This window comes from Barbatula barbatula, assembly GCF_947034865.1.
Source record: "Barbatula barbatula genome assembly, chromosome: 25".
Lineage (NCBI taxonomy): Eukaryota > Metazoa > Chordata > Actinopteri > Cypriniformes > Nemacheilidae > Barbatula > Barbatula barbatula.
In genome coordinates this window covers 9,069,241-9,088,757 of record NC_136788.1, presented here as the reverse complement: position 1 = coordinate 9,088,757, position 19,517 = coordinate 9,069,241, and the positions used below count along the sequence as shown (strand labels likewise).

The 19,517-nt window shown below is 38.3% G+C and overlaps 1 protein-coding gene across 1 annotated transcript; it reads left to right on the top strand.

Annotated features, from left to right (window-relative positions):
• Nucleotides 1-3,432: 3,432 nt before the first annotated feature.
• Nucleotides 3,433-10,707, top strand: fbxl22 (F-box and leucine-rich repeat protein 22). The gene is made up of 2 exons (XM_079450260.1): nt 3,433-3,899; nt 9,228-10,707. Exons 1-2 carry the CDS (start codon nt 3,565-3,567, stop codon nt 9,574-9,576), a joined length of 684 nt encoding a protein of 227 aa, XP_079306386.1. The 5' UTR covers nt 3,433-3,564; the 3' UTR covers nt 9,577-10,707.
• Nucleotides 10,708-19,517: the final 8,810 nt, after the last annotated feature.

Sequence of the window (19,517 nt, the reverse complement as noted above, 5' to 3'; positions counted from 1 at the left end):
TACCCAGGTATAAAATTCCCTGAAACCTGTGAAATGCTTGTGGTTAAGCATGGTGTATTTAGCACTGTTTGTATGTCCTCATACGGGTTGGACAATGGCTTACTCGATGTTCTCAACTAAGTTCTGAGAAAAGCACAATGCATGACTGCAAATTTGTAGGCCTACATCTCTTTTCCAGCCGCTGTATGTGCTTCAGGTCAGGTTGCTTTCTCTTTATGGAGGCTTCGAGGTCCCGCTCGTCTTGTTCTATTTTCAAAAAACGAATTTCAATGTCACCGGCTGTGAAATCTAAATGCCAAATAGCTTCAATGACGTAAACCACTTGGAAAATAAAGGCCTCTTTACACAGCTAAGGCGAATCTGAAGCGGCATAAAACCACGAAAATGTTTACCCAGACCGTTTATGCGGCTCTAACGCGGCATTTACACGGGAATTACAATTGTGCGAAATAATGCTGAAAATAATTACAACAGCAAAGTTCTAACAATTTGCTGTCTTAAATTAAACTATAAACTCCCACAAACGCAACATTTCAAATGAATTTCCTAGCTAAAAACACTACATTGAAATGTGTTATTCTCGGGCATATTGAAAGACGCCAAAAGTTATTTTAATAATAACTTTTCAATCCTAGCTCGATGAGACCCAATCATTTCCCTTAGCACACATACATCTGCCTTACGTCTATTTGACATCTGGAAGACATAGTTTGCTAATCTGCAAAACGTCCCGGAGATGTCTGCTGTCAGGTAGACCCCTAGAAGATGTCTGTAAAATGTTTATGATTTAGGATGTAAAGCAGCTCTTTCCAAGACGTTTAGCATATGTTTTAACACAGCAGATCTCCAGATCGTTAGCCTTCGCATTACAGACCTTCAGACATCTCCGAGACGTATAGCAGCAATCTAGATGTCTTGCAGATGTAAATGCGGACGTCAAATAGACGCAAGCCAGATGTATTGTGCTATCTGGGTTACGCTCCTAGGGCCGGGCATCTGTGCACATGCACAACTGTCCCCGCTCCTGCTGTTCTCACTTGACGATCTGGACCGAACCACACTTACAGTATTGTGATGCTAAACGGTAAAGCACACCACAATATAGAGTAACGTTAAGTTTGTGGTTTATTATGGGTTTGACTTCCACGAGAACTGTCTCCACAAATGTCTGACAAACCGTATATTTGAAGCCGATTGAGACGCGTAACAGGTCCCATGTCATCGTGTCCCACGTATCGAAAGGGAATTTAAACAATTCGTGTCATGAGTTCAAATAAACAAAATCTCAATTTCCGCGCCTGAATCACAATCATACTCCAAAAAATTATAAATTAACTTTAAGAATAAACAAAATAAATGTAATTTCCCATTAAAGCCTAATCGAAGGGCTGAACATAGTGTCCCACATAGTGCCACAGCCTGTCGGAGTATACAAGGTCTGTCTGAGGAGGGTCAGAGACGTTAGATCGGCTTTCGTGCGGCATTGCGTTTTTACACAGAAATGAACGCCTTAGCTCACCCGTGTAAAGACGCTTTTTGTGAGCTTACTTTTCCGTTCTTCTCGCTGCTTCTATTGGCGCCACCCACACACCCTCGCACGAGCACAAGGAAAAGGGGCTGGGGCTCCCCACACGTCACGCGCCGGCGAGGTAGCGCTCCGTTCCGGTGGGCAGGAAGAACCTCCCGTGGTGGAACATCTGCTTGGCGCGGTTTGTTCTCTGTCGCTCACAGGTGTCGAACTGAAATCGTGTTTAGGGAGGGGAGAAAAGTCGCATTTTTTCTAGGACGTAGGTCAAAGCTGCCGATAATCTCACGTTGCACTGGTGCATCGTGACTCATTGGAGTGACTCATCTGGCGCAGGCTCTCCAAATCCTTTTATGGCTCTCGCCAGCCAGAGCCCCTGACGAGAACAGGTGGATATCATGTTCCATATCAAGTGTAGATATTTTCCGTGTCTGAATACCAGTCATTTTTACAAAAACTGCATTTGGAGAGTAATTTTCTTAATTTAGTGTTTTGTTTGTTGGTAAAGAGAAACACTTGTTAGTGTTGAATGTTCATTTATCTATGAGATTCAGAAGAGTTTGCTTAGACCGGGAGGTTACGTGTTTAAATGTAATATCTTCTATATAAAAATGTTGAAACTTCAACTAAAAATGATTGAGATGAGAATCTAAGAGTTTTAAATCTGAGACACTCAGGCCCAGTTTCACAGACACGGCTGATCTTAAACTAGCCGTGGTTCTCAAACTTCTCAGATCAAGTACCACCTTACCTAATAAAATTTGTTGTTCCAAGTACCACCCAATGACCACCGTAGAAAAATCATATGAATAAACACTCAAATTAATAGTAGAGCTAAATCTTCATCGTTACACCTCGTCCTCCAATTATACAAACACTTTTATATTTACCAGCTGTTTCCCAACTATAATACATAATTTTACTGTTTGCAACATAACATGTTATAGATACAATACACCACACAAAGTAGTATCCATGTTTAACTATACAGAGTAGTATTTTATTTCTGATTGAAAATACACAAAGACGTGGGATTTCTGTTATAGTGAAATGATCATCCAGGAAGGACACACAGGAATTCCTGTGAAATCTGTAGCTGTACACTTTGTACTGAGTGACCTAAGATCACCCTGTACTTTCAATTCAGTTGCACCCCTATTGAGTTTATCCTTGGTGCATTTATCTGATATGACTGAGATCAGACCCCTACAGATGGTAAAGTACAGTTTGTACGTTTAGACACACCATTCTTTATTATTATTATTTCTCTTTTTAATATTATTTTCCACGTTTAAAAGTCACAAACTTTAAAATCATCAAGCATGGGAACTATGCAGTGACCATGAGTAAGATTAAATAAAAAACGAAATTTCAGATCTTGTAATAAAGCCTATAAAATGATTATTGAAATGCTTTTTCGAGAAGTTACCACATATTCCGGGCACTTGTTGGGCACTTTTTATTGAAAGTTCAGTACAGTTCATCCAATTCTGAAAAAGTCAGAATATCACTTAGTTCAACAGATAAACTGATACACAGATATGTATTTGTCAACCAAATGTTGCATTTAAGCAAAAGCCAAAACTTGCATTGGAAATCCAACAAGTCGCTAAGACTCTAATAGTACTCTGCACCGCATATTCAAAGAAGAACGAAATGACAAGAAAAGTGATTCTAAATTCATGTCTTGCCATGTCAGCTCCATCCCCCACAACACAAGGCGCCGAATGAAGCCTCTCAAGTGATAAACAGAAGCTAAACGTCCCTCCTGTCCAAACGGAGGAGACAGATGGACCGGGAGAGTCCATGTGCCTCACACATTTCCATTTTTGACCGTGCCTGCAGTTGTCCTCCTAAAATAACCCCCATTCCGCACGACCTTATTTGTGCAGGGCCTGTGCGAGACCACAGTCTGGAGGAGAATCACATATCCAGGCCACACAACACACGCCACAGTCTCGTTGTGGCTTTGCAGGCCATACAGCTTGGTGTGAAAGTGGTGGTCCGTAACTATATGATCTGCTTTTATTTAACTCGCAATGCATCTCACAGAACTGGATCAAGAGTGTTTGCTACACCTTTTTTCTTATCTTGACAAGGATAGTCGCCGGAGCCTGTCTTTGACCTGCTGGCGGCTACGAGCCGTCTTCCTGGACCCTCAGCTATGGACGCTACTCCACTTCAGGTCTCCATGTGAGCTAAAGAGGAACAACTTTGTTTTGGGCCCGTCGCTGAGGCACCTGGCGATATGCTGGCACTCCAGCAGGGTCAAAGTCTGTAACATTGAGGACTGGATGAAGACCACATTCCAGAAGGATCTCTGCAGCAAGCATGAGAGTCTCGTCAGTGACTTCCTGGAGCGTGTTTGCCACATGTGAGTGTTGCTTTGTATAAAATTTCATTTCGTCCACATAAGGAAAAGTAAATGCATTCCACGTTCACTTTAGTTAATGAAAATGTACTCATTCATTCCACATCTTCATGCGTGACAGCATGATAATTTGGTTGGAAAAACAGAAAAAGCAGAAATGATCAGAAAGGATGGAAAACAAAACAAAAAAAACAAAGCAATCCATCCTCTGTATGCCCGACAATAGCCTTGTGTGACAAACGGAAATTTAAATTGTCAGCTATTGATGTCATTCTGTATTTTCTGACACTTTATTGCATGGCCTAAGGGGATTTTTCACCCCCTCGAATGAAATCTGTATGTTTAATCGCCCTCATGTCATTCAAAACAATGTTTATTTATTCTTCGTGTCACCTGGACAGAAATGCAAATTTACTTGTCAGGAAATGTCAACAAAACACATCATAGGACAACTTTTGACAGCTTGGGTGACACGTTTTCTGTACCTGTGCTTACATATAAACTTGCATTTGTCAGTTCATGTAACACGGAGATATGTAAACATCGTTCACATATACTATAGACACACTAAGATCACAAAACAGGATAACTTTAGCGCATTGCCTGCAACAGCTGGTCCATCACGCCACAGCTGCGTACACACTGTAGACTAGTCAACAGAGAGTCTGTCATTCAAATTATGGAATGTACATAAGACACATGCGTCTCATTGTGAAAAATATTGCAATTATGTTAAGCCATGAGCATTTGAAGAACAGAACGATACGCCTGCCACTCACCCACTGTTTTCTTAAGTATCTCATAAAAGAGAGGCTTGGCAGTACACAACTGATTTTTCAGCTTCTGTTGTGAGTCAAGAAGTCCATTATGACATTCAACAATCACCAACATCTGTGGTTCTGCTACACCGGGATGAACAAGGCAGTGCGTGTGTCCTAGAATTTTTTTTAGTTACAGACGTCAATGAGAGGAAGCTTGAAATTACTTCAGGGTCAGCCATTCATCTCATCTAAGGGTTGAGTAATGGAGATCAAACCTTCATCTCTTCAAGTTCATTAGAAACACGTTCTACCTCCGAGGAACTACGTCATCAGAGTTCTCTATCGGTACACGCGACTTGCGTTGGAAGCGTGCTGAGGCTGGGAATATAGTTTGCCTGGTGTTTTGATTGACATGAGGTCTGTGGAGTAGCATGCAGTGCACAGCTGAATTACCCTCTGGAGTTTTAAGGGCAGATCTGCACAGCTTCTCACAGGCAGCCAATAATAGCGAAAGACATGATGGAGCTCTGTGGTTTCTCCCGCTGCTGTTATGTGCTTTAAATTTACTTGGGGGGAAAATGGGATTTGGTTGAAGAAAAGTCCTAAAAATAAAGGTTTCTAGTATTTATAACGGTATAATGTTTACTTTATTATAATTCACATTTTAACGTACAGTGTCAAAATGCCGTTTAAAAACTGTTAAACTTTGGCGCTAGAAAAAATACATGAAAATTTACAAGTACACAAAAAAACATCATTGTTAAAAATTTAAAGGAAACCATATAATTCCAGCCAAGATAAATGGATAAATGTTGATACAGGGTTTTTTAACAGACTTCAAATGGACATACAGTACAGCTCCTGAGTTTGTAAGGTTGTTTTGAGATTCAAATGTTTTTTAATATTGTAAAATAACAAAACTAGAGATTATTTTTGAATAAGGATCATGTGGGCAAAGTCCCTCCCTTGCGAGCCGTCCTCTCAGGATTTGCATAGGCAGGTGGATCTTACAATCAGCTCTTTGTTGATGTTGGTGGAATGGACATGTGCGTCAGTGCGTGTGTGCACGTGTATGTGCTTCTCTAACTTTCCCATAAAGATAAACATGCGTATTCACTGACGCCATTGTGGCGGTACATTTCAGCTGCGGAGGAAAATTTATAAAACGTTGAGCGCCTGGGGAAGAGTCTCAGATGGTGTCATTACGTTCAAGCGTGGGTCTAGTTTTCTTTTTCAAATAAAACTTTCTCTTTAACAGCGTAGGCCAATTCACTGTTGCCAAGGAACAAAACGGATCTGTTATGGGTCTTAAATTATTTAACCTTCAGGTTTGTATTGTATATATTTTAATCATCTGTTTTAGATTGCTGGTTACAAATAATAATAATGCTCTATAACTATTTTAATCTGTAGATTTCTGGATCCATTGCAAAGAAAGAAATGACCAGTTAATTTGTTTTGGATTATATATATCATTTGTATATTGTGCATAATAAATAATGGCATTCTTCAAAACAGGCTATTAGAAAATAAAAGAAAGGGGAAATTACTAGGATAAACGACGTTACTACATCTCACCAGTCATGTGTTGTGTGGGACGTTCTTGATGCATTAGGGCTGCTTTACAAGAAGTACCAGGATTTTGTCATTCAGCATTAGAGACACACCCTTGACAAAATCCCCTGAACGACACTAGCCATTTGAAATACTTCAAAATTAATTCCTAGTAAATTACCAGCAGTTACTGTAAAAATACATATATTTTACAGCCTGGCATTTCATACGTATACGTCCTGCCACGTGTGGGATGTTTATACAGGCCACTCCCACGCAGGAAACCTTTATAGCTTCTGCTCTGGAAAACATTAGTTGCATTGACGTCCCCCTGCCCCAGCCTCATTTCAGTGGCCAAGAAAAATAAAACTTAAGTCATTCCTTGATTTGCAATATAAAAATCAACTTGTATAACTGCTGGAAATCTCAGTTTCGAACAAATCCAAATGAAACAAAACGTCTGCACAAGGGAGAGGCGGAGCGACGAGAGGAGGGCTCGCTTATGTAACCAGGGCATGTTGCGACGCATATATCAGGCATGTTTACTTCAGCTAGCCAGCCCCAAAAGCAACAATATATCTGCAACCATCCAACAAACCCAGAGGCTTAAAATTCTTCCTCTCCTGTTGTTTCTTTTATAACACCGCCTTTGTCAGTGATGCCTGTCTGTGATAATTAAAGCAATGGCACATGCATCCTAAGACCCGCCCCATCGCTGGGGTTATTGGGACAGTGTGCGTAACGCTTACGGCTGGCTGGAATGGGCCTCACATGTGGTTAAGTGGTAAGATTATGTAAGTCTTTACATAATCTGCATCGGTGAATGTGAATGACATCTCAAAGCCTCAGCCATTAGCTCTCTCTCTGTGCTATTGAGGGCTGACCCTGTTATCGTCCACCGGCAGGCTGCAGCAGAGAAAAAAAACAGTCGCAGTGAGGCAACTCGCCAGCAGCCGGCACAGAAGGCTCCTGTTGCCCGAGCTCGCTGGTGTGGGCATGAGAAACGGCTCGGCTTTCAGCTGGTGTTATTTAGCCAGAGCACCAGCTGTGTTTATGCGGCGAAAACGGCTGATACAGCAAACACTGAAAAATATGTTTTTCTTATGCAAGGGTCAATGCAACATCATGCACATGCCTGGTGGGGCCACATCTTTAGGGTTAGTATAAATGACTGATTTCTATGCATGCCATTTACGGTCTTTACTTGTACACACCATAGCTGTGTTGGTACAGCTTACTGTGCAATGTATACTACATACTGCTCACTATTTTATGAAAAAAGTATGCAACAACACTGTAAACTATGCTATTTTAATCATTCAATTTAGCGTGTGGGATATGAAACCTACGATACGCCCCTTCCCCAAACAAAAATAGTTAATATTATAGGTATTATTTTTTTTTTGTTATAGCAATTATCCTTGACGGTATTCATTAGATCAATAATTTTTTGCTTTGTATGCAAAATGTTAAAATCTAATTTGTTAGTCATTTTGAATAGTCGTCTGCTAAATGAATCAATGTAAATGTTTACTGTCTATTGACTACATGGCTTGGATTGGAAATGTTTATTATACAAAGTCTGCCACTTGATGCTTCTTTCGATCCTCTCACAACTATAGAAACAAGTGTGTTTTCCACAAACCCTATGGAAATTAATCTTTGGTGGATGTTATTTGTTGTAACAACACTCGAGTAAATCATATCCTGTTTTTGACAGTCTAGACCAGGGCCAGTCAACTGGAGGCCCAAATCAAAATGCGGCCGCCAATCATCTTTACCTGGCCCGCCTTCACATTTCAAATAAGTGGAGAGACATTTAAGAGCAGTGCACGCCCTGAGATGCCACATCTTTGAACTCCAAAACACTGCTACATTCAATACAAAAAAGTAATGTTCATAACAATACTGACGTCTTATAAAGCGATTTGATCGGTCTGTCCAGAAAACGTATCTTATTTGCAACGTTATAATCATCAATCCACAGCCACAGGCAAAACGGGTCTTGTGCCCTTAAAAAGTAACTGCAGGAAGGGTACACCACAACAGTCGTCTCAGATAAAGGAAAACGGTGTTGTTTTATTGCAGCATTCATTACCTATGTATGATTTAAACGGCTAAATTTACAAAACAGCTGTTCATCTCCCTCCAGAATTCGCACTACAAAGGATCTGCCCTTTTAAGTGCGTGGGGCACATAAGTGCGATTGGAATTCACCTGAAGATGTATGATAGTGTACAGTTTTTTGCACAGATCAACTGATTCTTTTTATAAGACGCCAGTTTAACGTCACAAGGGCAGGGACTACTTTTGTGCTGAAAATATTAGCGTTTTTTACTTTCATTGATTTGAGTTTTATAACTTCAACCAATTATTTTCATAAATATCTTCTTGAAAAAACAATGCCACCCCCATCCTGAATGAGTAAATTAACAGTAATTTTTATCTTTGGGTAAACTAATGCATTAAGGAATATAAAATACTATTAAAAAGACAATATCCCTTTTAATAAAATATCATAAAAAGGCACATGCAATATCTGACTGCATGTTTAACATACAAACAGCAACAAAAACAGTATAAAATTAAGAAATTCAAAAATACAAAATGACAGAAGTAATGGGGATATTTAAAAAAAATATATTTATACTTTTGGAATCTGGCCCTCAAGGAAAAGTAGTTGAAGACCCCTAGTCTAGAGACAATAAAAATGTAATGTGTCATTTCATAATAGCCACGCCCCTAAGTTCATGTCATTGGTTGAAGTAATGTTATGTTGGACTGGTCATGACACCTTAAATAAAGCAAACCTGACAGTGTGGCTGAGCCCAATTGTTGACATTTTTCTTCTGAATCAACGTATGAATGTCTTATGTATAGATTTAAAGGAGTAAGAGAATGAAAAAAATATTGGGCAAAATTTTTACAAAAAAATAGAACCATTGCCTGGTATTAAACAGACATGTATATACTGAATGTTGTCTCTATCAATAAAAACTTATTCTGTTTACCCCAGGTGTCCGAATTTACTCTCTCTGTCTCTTTCTGGATGCGGCCACATAACGAATGACAATGTCATCAACGTGCTTCGTAGCTGCAGGGGTCTGCGCAGTCTGAGTCTAGAGAACTGCTCCAGGATGACGGACTCCATCCTGCAGGCTGTGGTGGACATCGGACACAATCTCACAGAAGTGAGGGTGGACTTCTGCCGCAACGTGACCCAGGCAGGGATACAGGGGGTCAGAGAGAAGAGACCAGAAATATACTTGAGGGCACTACACAGTGCAGATATGATTCCAGACAGCAAGCCTGAGGAGAAGACGCAGATCAGGAGAGCTCTGCAGAAGTTCCTGATCTTCTCCTGACAGCTACGAGACATTTACATAGATCTTGAGACCTCAAGTTGATCTTGTCAAATTGAACATTCAGACTTATACTTATACTAATACTATTTTTTAGATGTTTTATAATTTTTTACTTTTTTAGAGTGTAAAATTTGTGGGTTTTCTTCTAATTCCTTATTTGCTAGTTTTAAAGGTTTCCAAGTTCTTGGAAAGTCTTCATATAATACGTTTTCTATTCAATGTCACTGCATTGTCCCATGTTTATATTCACACTTCCAAACTTTTGTGTTGTCAGCAATTGGTTCATATGATTCCAGTACTCATTCTTTGGACCTTAAATCGCATGGGTTATTTCTTATGTATTTGAAATGACTTGTCGGTCAAGTAAACACAAGAATAACTGGCCCAACCAACCAAATTACCACCAAAGTCTGTTTTGATATTATATATTATTTTTTTTCCTTATAGTAAGTATTTGGATGTCTTCCCAGTTATGTAAAAAGAACTTGGCACAGCCCAGAATTTAATTGACATAATTTAACACATTTGAAGATAATTCAGTCCAGGCTGCCGGATACATTGAGTGTACAAGTGGTATTAAAATAAATGATAAAGAAACAGATATCATATGAAAACACCTGTCTGCCTACAGTATAAATCTAACACTGCACAACACCTAATATTCAATTGTGAATCCCAAGTCCTCCTGGGTTTGTATTCACTAGTTGGAAAGTCGATAACGTGACTGAATTTGGGAAAAGTCACCCACAAAGCTTCATTTGTACAGTATTTATAATTTTTAGTTGTTAACAGATTTAGGAAGGTTTGCAACTCAATTGCAACAAATAATGCACATTAAGTGAGAAATTAATAAAAAATGTAAATAGATGGGAAAGTTTATTGCTGAATCCTGTCAGATCATGAACAGGCTCAATTCTTAATGAATTTTGACATTTTAATATTTTTATATTCGCCATTAAACATAAACACCTGTTTATAAACTACTTTCAGCATTCAAGTACAATTTATTCTACAATTATTTTATTAAAATTCCTATTAAAGGAAACCCTGTATCTGCGCATTTCGTGAAACCCTCCGTATCTCCTTCATGTTTGTCACCGGGTTTTGCAAATATCTAACTAATAAAATGCATAAAAAAATTGCTTGTTAACTTTGACAACAGTAGCCTATTTAATAATTTAAAAAGCACAGTGTTTTTACCTGAAAAGAAAATGAACACATCATACAGTTTCAAAAGGACAGCGATGATATCGCAATATGAAACACCCGAGGACAGACAGCGAATGTTTTTTGAAAGGTGTAAAGAGACGAGCCGTTACTATCTCATCTGCCATAGCGGCGAGTTATGACCTAAAGCCTGCATTAAGTTATTTGAGGCCATGTTGGCCTTCTGGCAGCGTTGTGATTAGAAACATTATGTAAGCGCTAGTGTAAAAGTAGGTTGGCCAGTGTCTGTGCTTTCCACGTGACTGTGCTATTTGTGCCGTAATTGTGGCGCGCTCAAGTTTTCTTGCCTGATTATTTTCTGGCGCTCTTCCTAGGGACTTCTCAAGTCATGTCATACCCCATGCAGAAAGGAATTTCTAAATGTCCCTAGCCCGACTTTGCCCTCCACAAAGATAGCCGTTCTTGCTTGTCGAGTTACATAATTATTTATTTCTCTGTAGAAAGTCTTCGACCTCTTTCATGAGTATGTGATCCAGCTAAACATGCAAGTACAGTTGTATCAACCCCCCTAAGGGCGTAACAAAAGCTATATGAAGAAACTTCACACCTTCTGGCTGGAAAATACTCCATAGTGTTATTGTAGTTGTATTTTTAGAGAGAAAAGATAAATTATTTCAAATCGGCCTTAACAAAAAGTCTATCGTTTCATAACTAGCTTGGGTAAAATGCTATTTGCGATCTTAACATCTTTTTATTGGCACTGATTTATTTTAATTTGCCATTTTAAAATGGAGTTATGTAATATACGTAATTAGAAGGTCTATTATTGCTTTGGATAAAAGTGTAGTGGGATGATATGTATGAATGATTCACAGGGCTCATTAAAACCCCAGAATCCCTGGTTATGATCTTGGTCACCGTCGAACGAGACACCCAAAACATTGACTCCTCCCTGTGATTTTAGTGTTCTAATAAAGCCAACTGATGCCTGCAGAAGGAGTCCAACCTTCAAATTTAGTGCCAAACCCTGTGAATGGGTTCACGGTTCACAGCAACAGCCTTCAGCAAATTCCTTTTTGAGTTTCCCAATTTTGTGTTTGAATACTTTCCTTTGTAAGTGTTTGTAAGAGGTTAAATGAGCCATGAAACATGATTAGTGTGCTGTGATTGCCCAAGGTATATGTCAGGTATACATTTTGGCTACACGTGGTTATGCAATCAAGTTAATGTTTCACAAGCTTTCTGATAGTGTAATGGGTCCGGCATGCAGGTTTTAAAGGCTGTAAACGTTAGCCTACAGTAAATGTATGTGCTCAGGCGGTGAAGAATCATAGTTTAAACAAAGTTATCTTTTGACAGATAACTTGTTAACACCCAGGGGGAAGCTGAGAGGGTGTTGACAGACTGTCTGTACAGTAGGATACATGTAGTTGTCTGCCTGAAGCAGTTTTCTTCTTTTTCTGGGGTTACTGTAAAGTGTGAAGGGTAAAGTGTTGCCTGAGGAGTCTCTGGGGAGCTAACAAAGCATGTTTAACATATTTGTTGTCTTCGTGTAGTTTGTTTACGTTTTAACCAGTCCCTTTCAGTATAGAGCGCAAATGTATATGAAAGAGGGATGCACGATATTTTCATTTTAGCCGATAATCAATGCAGATATAGGTCTACATATCTTTTGTATGTACTGGGAAGAATTCTGTTTTATTCTGATTCATTCAATTATCTAAATATTTACTGTTTCTTATTGAAGATTTGCAAAGATAGTATCAGTCATAGCACAAATCTTACAATCTTGCTGTTCAAGCGCATCGCATATCGACGTTATTTTTTATATCAGGTCAATGCCGAAGTTTTATTTTTATGTCAATATCGGCGGATAATACCACACATGCCTAATTATTAATATCAGTATGACTTGTAATTGTAACATTAATTTATATACAATTAAATACAGACCAACATATAAACACCTATAAACACAACCTGAATTGGATTCAGGTAATAATACAAATAATACTAAGTGAAATAATACCACCTATTGAAATCCCACCCACTGAAGTAGCATACTGGAATTCTTAAACAGTCTACACATCTACATCCAGCGATTGAATCACAGTTAATGCAGACGTGCCTTAAGAAGGACTTTTATCAAACGACTATTTGCTTTGAGATCAAGAACTTAAATGCCTCAAAGCAGTTTAGATAAACTTCAAAGCAACTGCCAAAATAAAAAGCACCACAGACACTTTTGTCAGGTGTGATCATTCAGGTTTGATTATATGGTTGGTCCAGAATTATCTGTACATGAGCCAATGTCCTGCAGGCTTTTCCTGCTGCCTATAGAAATGAGTTATTATCAGCCCGTATCTGTTTGTACGTGTCAGTTTGTACAAGTCTAATCTCGTCTCAGACAAACAGCTGTGTATATTTAATACACCGATGTATGTATTAAAGAGAAATCAGATTGTTGGGTTCTATTGATATACAGTATGACAGGCCTGTAGCATGTTTGCATTCTAATCGGCATTGCCTAGACAACATCACGGGTCTGTCGCTGGTCCTCGTTTGCCATATAAATGTAAAGGTTAGGGGTAAGCGATAAAAATGCTGCTGAAGTCTTTTATTGGTGAGGCTTGGTGACATAAGATTCGCACATTCATGTACAACGTACAGTCTCTTTCTCTCTTTCTGGGTGGTGGAATGCAAAGGCAGCTGGGGCCACGAGCTGTTTCGTAAAACTGTGGGAGGGAAGTCACGTTGTAGTGAATTTCACGGGCTGAGCAGAAAGGAAGGGGAGGGGGAGTTGATTTATGTCATACAGGAATGGCTGTTGGTGTGCTGGTTTCTCTCTCAGACCCCGGCACACATCCACAGCCATTTCAATTGCATCTCACATGTCCCGAGATAAGTGTTTACAACGGTTTTTGCATAGCGTAAATTACTTCTCAAGACAGGACATACATAAGGTCCAGTTGTCTAGTTAGTCCAATGTATCTTCATTTAGAATTAAAGGAGCAGTGTTTTTTTTTTTTGCTGTCACATTTTTGTATGGAGTGAGCAACAGGTAAGAAAGAAACTCAACTAAGTACATAATAAGTACATAAAAAATCTGTTTAAAACTGTACTCTTACTTCACTGATCCTGATTTGATACGGTTTATAATAATAACAATAATTCTAATGATGATGATTTATAGGTTAGCTGTCTGGTATGACTTTACTGTAAATATTCATTTTATAGAATTTTACAGTTTTATTTTACCATATTTTCACATTTATTTGAAATGCAGTTAACAAAAGTTAAATTACAGTTAAAGACTGAAAATGTATGTGTTTGGTGTAAAATAACAAAACATATGTAATTTTACTTTACTAAATATTTTTTTATGTTTCTTTTCTGCTTCCCCAGCTGTAACATTTGTCAGTTTTTACAGGTTTTTTGTTACTGTGCATGTACAGATATTGTAAGTATATAAACAAATCTGCACTTGGTTTTCAAAACAAAGATGGCGATATAGAGAATGTGAAGCTGACGTCACGCCATATGTTGCCTGTTGCAGTAGCACCGCCATCTTGGGAGGATAACGCTCCACTGCTATTGTTGTTTTGATATACCGTTACTTGTTTTGTTTGATATATGAAGAAATCCAAAGTGAAAGAACCATGGGATTTTCCTGAACGACTCAGCGTAATCCTACTGCAGTTTTGAACACAGCAAGACTGACCTACCATAGTTATATTTCCTTATCAAACAAGAAAAACGAAACACTGCATTGAACGCACTAGTAAATATGATTTCTCATCTCATATTGCAGCAATTTAAACCTAAATAAATGTTAAGTATATCTGTAAAATATTTCATATGACAGTGCTCACACATAAGTACGTATGGCCACAACATGGTTTGTTTTAAGGATGGGGTGAACTAGGGTCAGGAACCAGTATGAGGACCTTACATAATAATGCTTTGAGGTGAAAATGTGTGCGGAGGGAACCATATAACTGTAACACGACGTCAGAGAAGTAACGACGCCACACAGAGAGCTGAAGTAGTAAAGGGTGAGTTTCATGAGTCAAAGCGAACTGAGTTCGTACAAGTTATTCTTTAAGCACACATCTAAGGGAACAAAGTAATAATCCAACAAATAACATCCACAGGATTCACAGGATTCACAGGCAAAACATAATCCAACAAATAACATCCATGGAACAGGCTGGTACAAGATACTACAATACTACTACAATACTACAATACTACTACAATACTACTACAATACTACTACAATACTACTACAATACTACTACAATACTACTACAATACTACTACAATACTACAAGTGAGTCCAATGTAGCGCATAGACTAGACCAAATACAACTAGACTGAACAAATAACATGACAAAAGGCTGAGTATATATAGAGTTCATTGATGGGGTTCAGGTGGAGTGTATTGGGAGTCAGGTGTGGGGTGATCAACAATGTCAGAGGGGTGCAGTGCATGATGGGAAGTCTAGTCCTGGGGTTAAATTCCGGTGATTGAGAATGGATGTAGCGGGTAGATGGCTCTGGTGCGGGAGGCGTGGTCGACGATTTTATTACCAAATGAACTAGCTTTCCTGAAAAGACGGAGCGTTGAAAAGGTGTTTAATATGCAACACTCAGGGTTCAAAGAATCTAATTTAGTCAGAAACATCAGAGAACACCGCCATTTTTTCATGTGTGCCTGCTCTTCTTTCTACTTTAGTTAAAAGATCTGAACTGAAGTGGTCTATCTCTCCTTAGGAGTTTTAATTCCACATTAGCTCCATGCAGTCATATTTGGTGGCCAACAAAAACATTACACGGAAACTTCCCCCATCACTGGTGGAGTTTGTGAGGAAATTTATATTCTCCAGAGTGATCCGTATGGATTATGATATTTACATAGAGATCTCAGTTCTTTATAATAATAAAGAAGTCAACGTGAGGCAAGCAGAATTGTATTTCCGTACTCTGACACGTTTTAATTTTTATGATAGATAAATGTAGGATCATTCACTGTTTATTGACTGGATAGTAAAAAATACGGGCGGAACATACCAATACACAGGTTCTTGAGGGGCGGGACATTAGCAGAAAAAAGAAAATCCTTTTGAAAGGTTAAACGAGTTATATTGTGACAAAAGACTGCAGTAAAAAATCATTGTTGTTTGAAGTAACGAACCCAATAAAACCCAATAGATTTGGATTTTGATGTGAACAAGCGCAGATCAGTTTCTGTCAAGAAGAAAACATATAACATATCCACTATCTAAGCGGTATAGTACCAGGGTAAATATTTGTCCGCACCCTGTCACTTTGACGTCATTTTAACCAGATTCTATTGGCGTTTCCACAAACATTAACGTTTAAGCAATAAGTATAGCAAGTGGAAAAAGACGGCTTTTAAAATACATTGCAGTTCTAAAAACAACATTGGAATGGTTGATATTCGCATCTTGTATGTATGAAACAAACGACGATATCTTTCGTAATTCAATTTATTTGAATTTTCAAGGAGGTCATTTTTCCACTGCAGCAGTGTTTTAGGATTTTTCTGTGTGAAATAGCAGATCAAGTATTCTGGCCTGGTTCATCGCTGCTCATTTTACAGAACTTATTTTCAGCAACGGGCTCTTCACTTGGAAACCAAATTGAGAAGCAAGCAAGCCTCCAGGCGCTGGGAAATAATGAACGGGGCTAATCACTCTAAATCAGATGTGATTTTGCATGCAAAGAAGAGGCACAATGAATATGAATTTGGTGCATTGGCTTTAGAAGTGCAAGTGCTGCATGGTTCCTGACTTATTGACTTAAATAGGATTTTAAAAACATTTGAACCTTTTTAAAATTGTAAATATGACTTTTTCACGGAAAAACCAATGAGATCTTTGAGAAGAGTAGAAATTTGATTTTGAGTCAGTGGTATAGAGACCAGTTGTTGAATCTCAAAGTAATTTCTCTGCAACATCGAAACAAAATAAATAGTTTTTAGCAAAAATAAAAGGAAGGCTTTTAGGTCTTGAAAGCATTATGATGTTAAAAAAAGTGCATTATATTCCATTCATTATTATTTAGTCACATTTTTCACAATTTATTCCTTACCATAATGAACAATCCATTTTCTTTTTCTTTTATTCGTTTTGTATTAAGTTGAGTTGAGTTTTGTTTTGTTTTAACTAATTACTTTTGTCTCAATCAAAAAATCCAAATAAAATAACATTCACATTTAACACATTTAGCTTTTGATTCAAGTGACCTACAAATGTAAACAAAACAAGGCATTCATACAATGTATTTTATTCTCTAAATATGTGCTGTCCAGTTGTACAGTCCCCTGGTGTTTCATATACATTGACATCAAAATGTGTTTTATAAATAATTGTTGTTCTTAAACTTAGTCTGACTGTACACAAGAGAGCTTTTATTTACGCTCAGAGGCTTATGAGAAAGATGTTTCAATGTGCCTAATAGCCCTGCTGTAGCCTTCATGTTTAATTGTATTAGCATACATTAAGACCAGATCTAATGGTGAACATGTGTGCCGTTATCAGAGTTGTGATAGCAGCTTCAACCCTTCAGTGGATGGTGATAAAGAACAGGAAGTTGATGTAAATGGAGAGCTGAAGTGCAGGCTTAGCTGTGTCTGCAGGTGCGCTTACTGTGCTTTGTGTGTGTGTGTGCGCGCGCCACTTTAAAGAGTATGTATGACGAAGAGCAGTGTGAGTGCCCAAGATGACCCACCTCCTGATTTATTTATAAGGTCTCATCTTCAAAGTATAAAGACATCCGCTGTTCTCTTATGTTTTCAAATGGTTGGAGTGGGTTTGGACCTTAAGTTTAGCTTTTTTTTTAATCCTTGCAGGGGAACATCGGGCATGTTTGTGTTGCAATATGAAAAGATTGAGAGATGGATCATGGATGGAGATGTGGGAGGCTGGACAGTATTTTAATATTATATAGCGAGAGCAGATGTGTTATCTGATCCTTTCAGTAATCTCATATGTCCATGGAGGGGAAACATCAATACCAGGGCTGTTGTATTTCTGCTTTTTTCTCTCAGAACACGATGGTCCACATATCATCAGCCAACCTGAATGCAAAATGTAATGTTTTCTAATGCAGGGGCTCCACATCTTTTCTCAATGGCCAGATCTTTCAGTTGCACACAGTACTGCACAGATAAATAATAAGAATGGATTATATTTCCATTTACTGTAGCTCAATGCAGCCAATAGACTCCAAAAAAAGTGTGTAGTGTGTTTTAATTTTTTTGTGAAGGGAAAAACTAGCCATGCTGTAATATAGACGAACAGATAATAAACCAGCAAAATATTATAATTAATCTGATTCAAAAATAAATATTTATATATATCTGTGTGTATATGTATATGTATATACATGTATATATTTTAGAAATAGGTGTCATTTATATTTATACATAATATAGATTCATATTATATTATATTAATTACAATTCATCGATTTGACAGCACTAGTTTAAATGTAAAATTAAAGGACAATACCAAATGTATATTTTAAGATTTGAAGGGTAAATATAGTCATAGCCTTTAGGGTGGTCTTTTCTTAACAAAGCTGACAATAAATTTACTTCTGCGATCTCCCAAACTTTTTATAATAGATCACAGCAAACATCAAATCATCCTTGAAAAAATCCCCAGGTCTAGACTGTAAAGTCCTTAAGTACAAAGACCAAGGTAACATAATCCCCTATTATTCTTTGCAGTATAAACATAGATGTGTTAACTGATGCCTGCTGAACAAAGTAATTATAAAACAGGACACTGTTCAAAATCTTGCAGACATCCTAGACTAATATTATCATCTACTGTGTGTCTAAATTTGCACCTTTATCTCGGCTATATCTTTACCTCACACCTGCAGTGCACGCGTTGGCGTGGAAGTACACACGATGCGTTCGCCCACGTACATGCATTTCTGCCCTCACTGTGCATCTGTTGCGTCTCCCGCCGACTGTGCAGGTGTTGAGGAGGTTATTAATAATGCACAGTTAGCCCGCTTTGAAGCCGACTTTTCCTGGTACAAAATATTCCTTCACTCCCTGTGGATCAACCTGGCGGTTGCTCTGCCTGGGGCCATGTTGCCTCAGCCATGAGCTCTCCTGCCAATCACTGTACTGATGAAGCAACGTACCGACACAGTGAGGGGGATTAGGAGCATTTGGTACACCTTAAACTACTTTGCTGTAGTTATGCAGCTAGTTGCCAATAATTTATCCTTACAGAAAAAACTATAAAATAACAGCTTCATGCAAAGCATTCTGGGAACCAGAAATCCACATAAACCTTTTTCAAAATTTTGGTTCCCAGAATGCTTTGCATGAAGCTGTTACTTTATAGTTGTTAAAGATTAATGATCATTTATCTTTGAACAAACTGTTGCCAGTAAACTACTTAAATGTAAATCTACAGTACGTTACTGGCAAACTGCTGCCAGTAATACTGTAATTTCTAAAAAAATTCTTACAGTGTACACTTTATACTTCCTCGAAATACTGTATATAGGAGCCGGGTTTGGAAGGCAACAGGCCTCGGTTTATAAATCATTCATTTTAGATGGGCATTTTTTGCAACAAAATGTAAGATATTGGCTCGACGGAGTAGATCTACTGTTTTCATCTTTTTTCAGAAGGTCCTGTCGTCATCATTTCAAATCGCATGTTGTTTCAAACTTTAGTTTTTCTTTCAGCTGTGGTATACATGATCGCAGAGTTTAGGCAC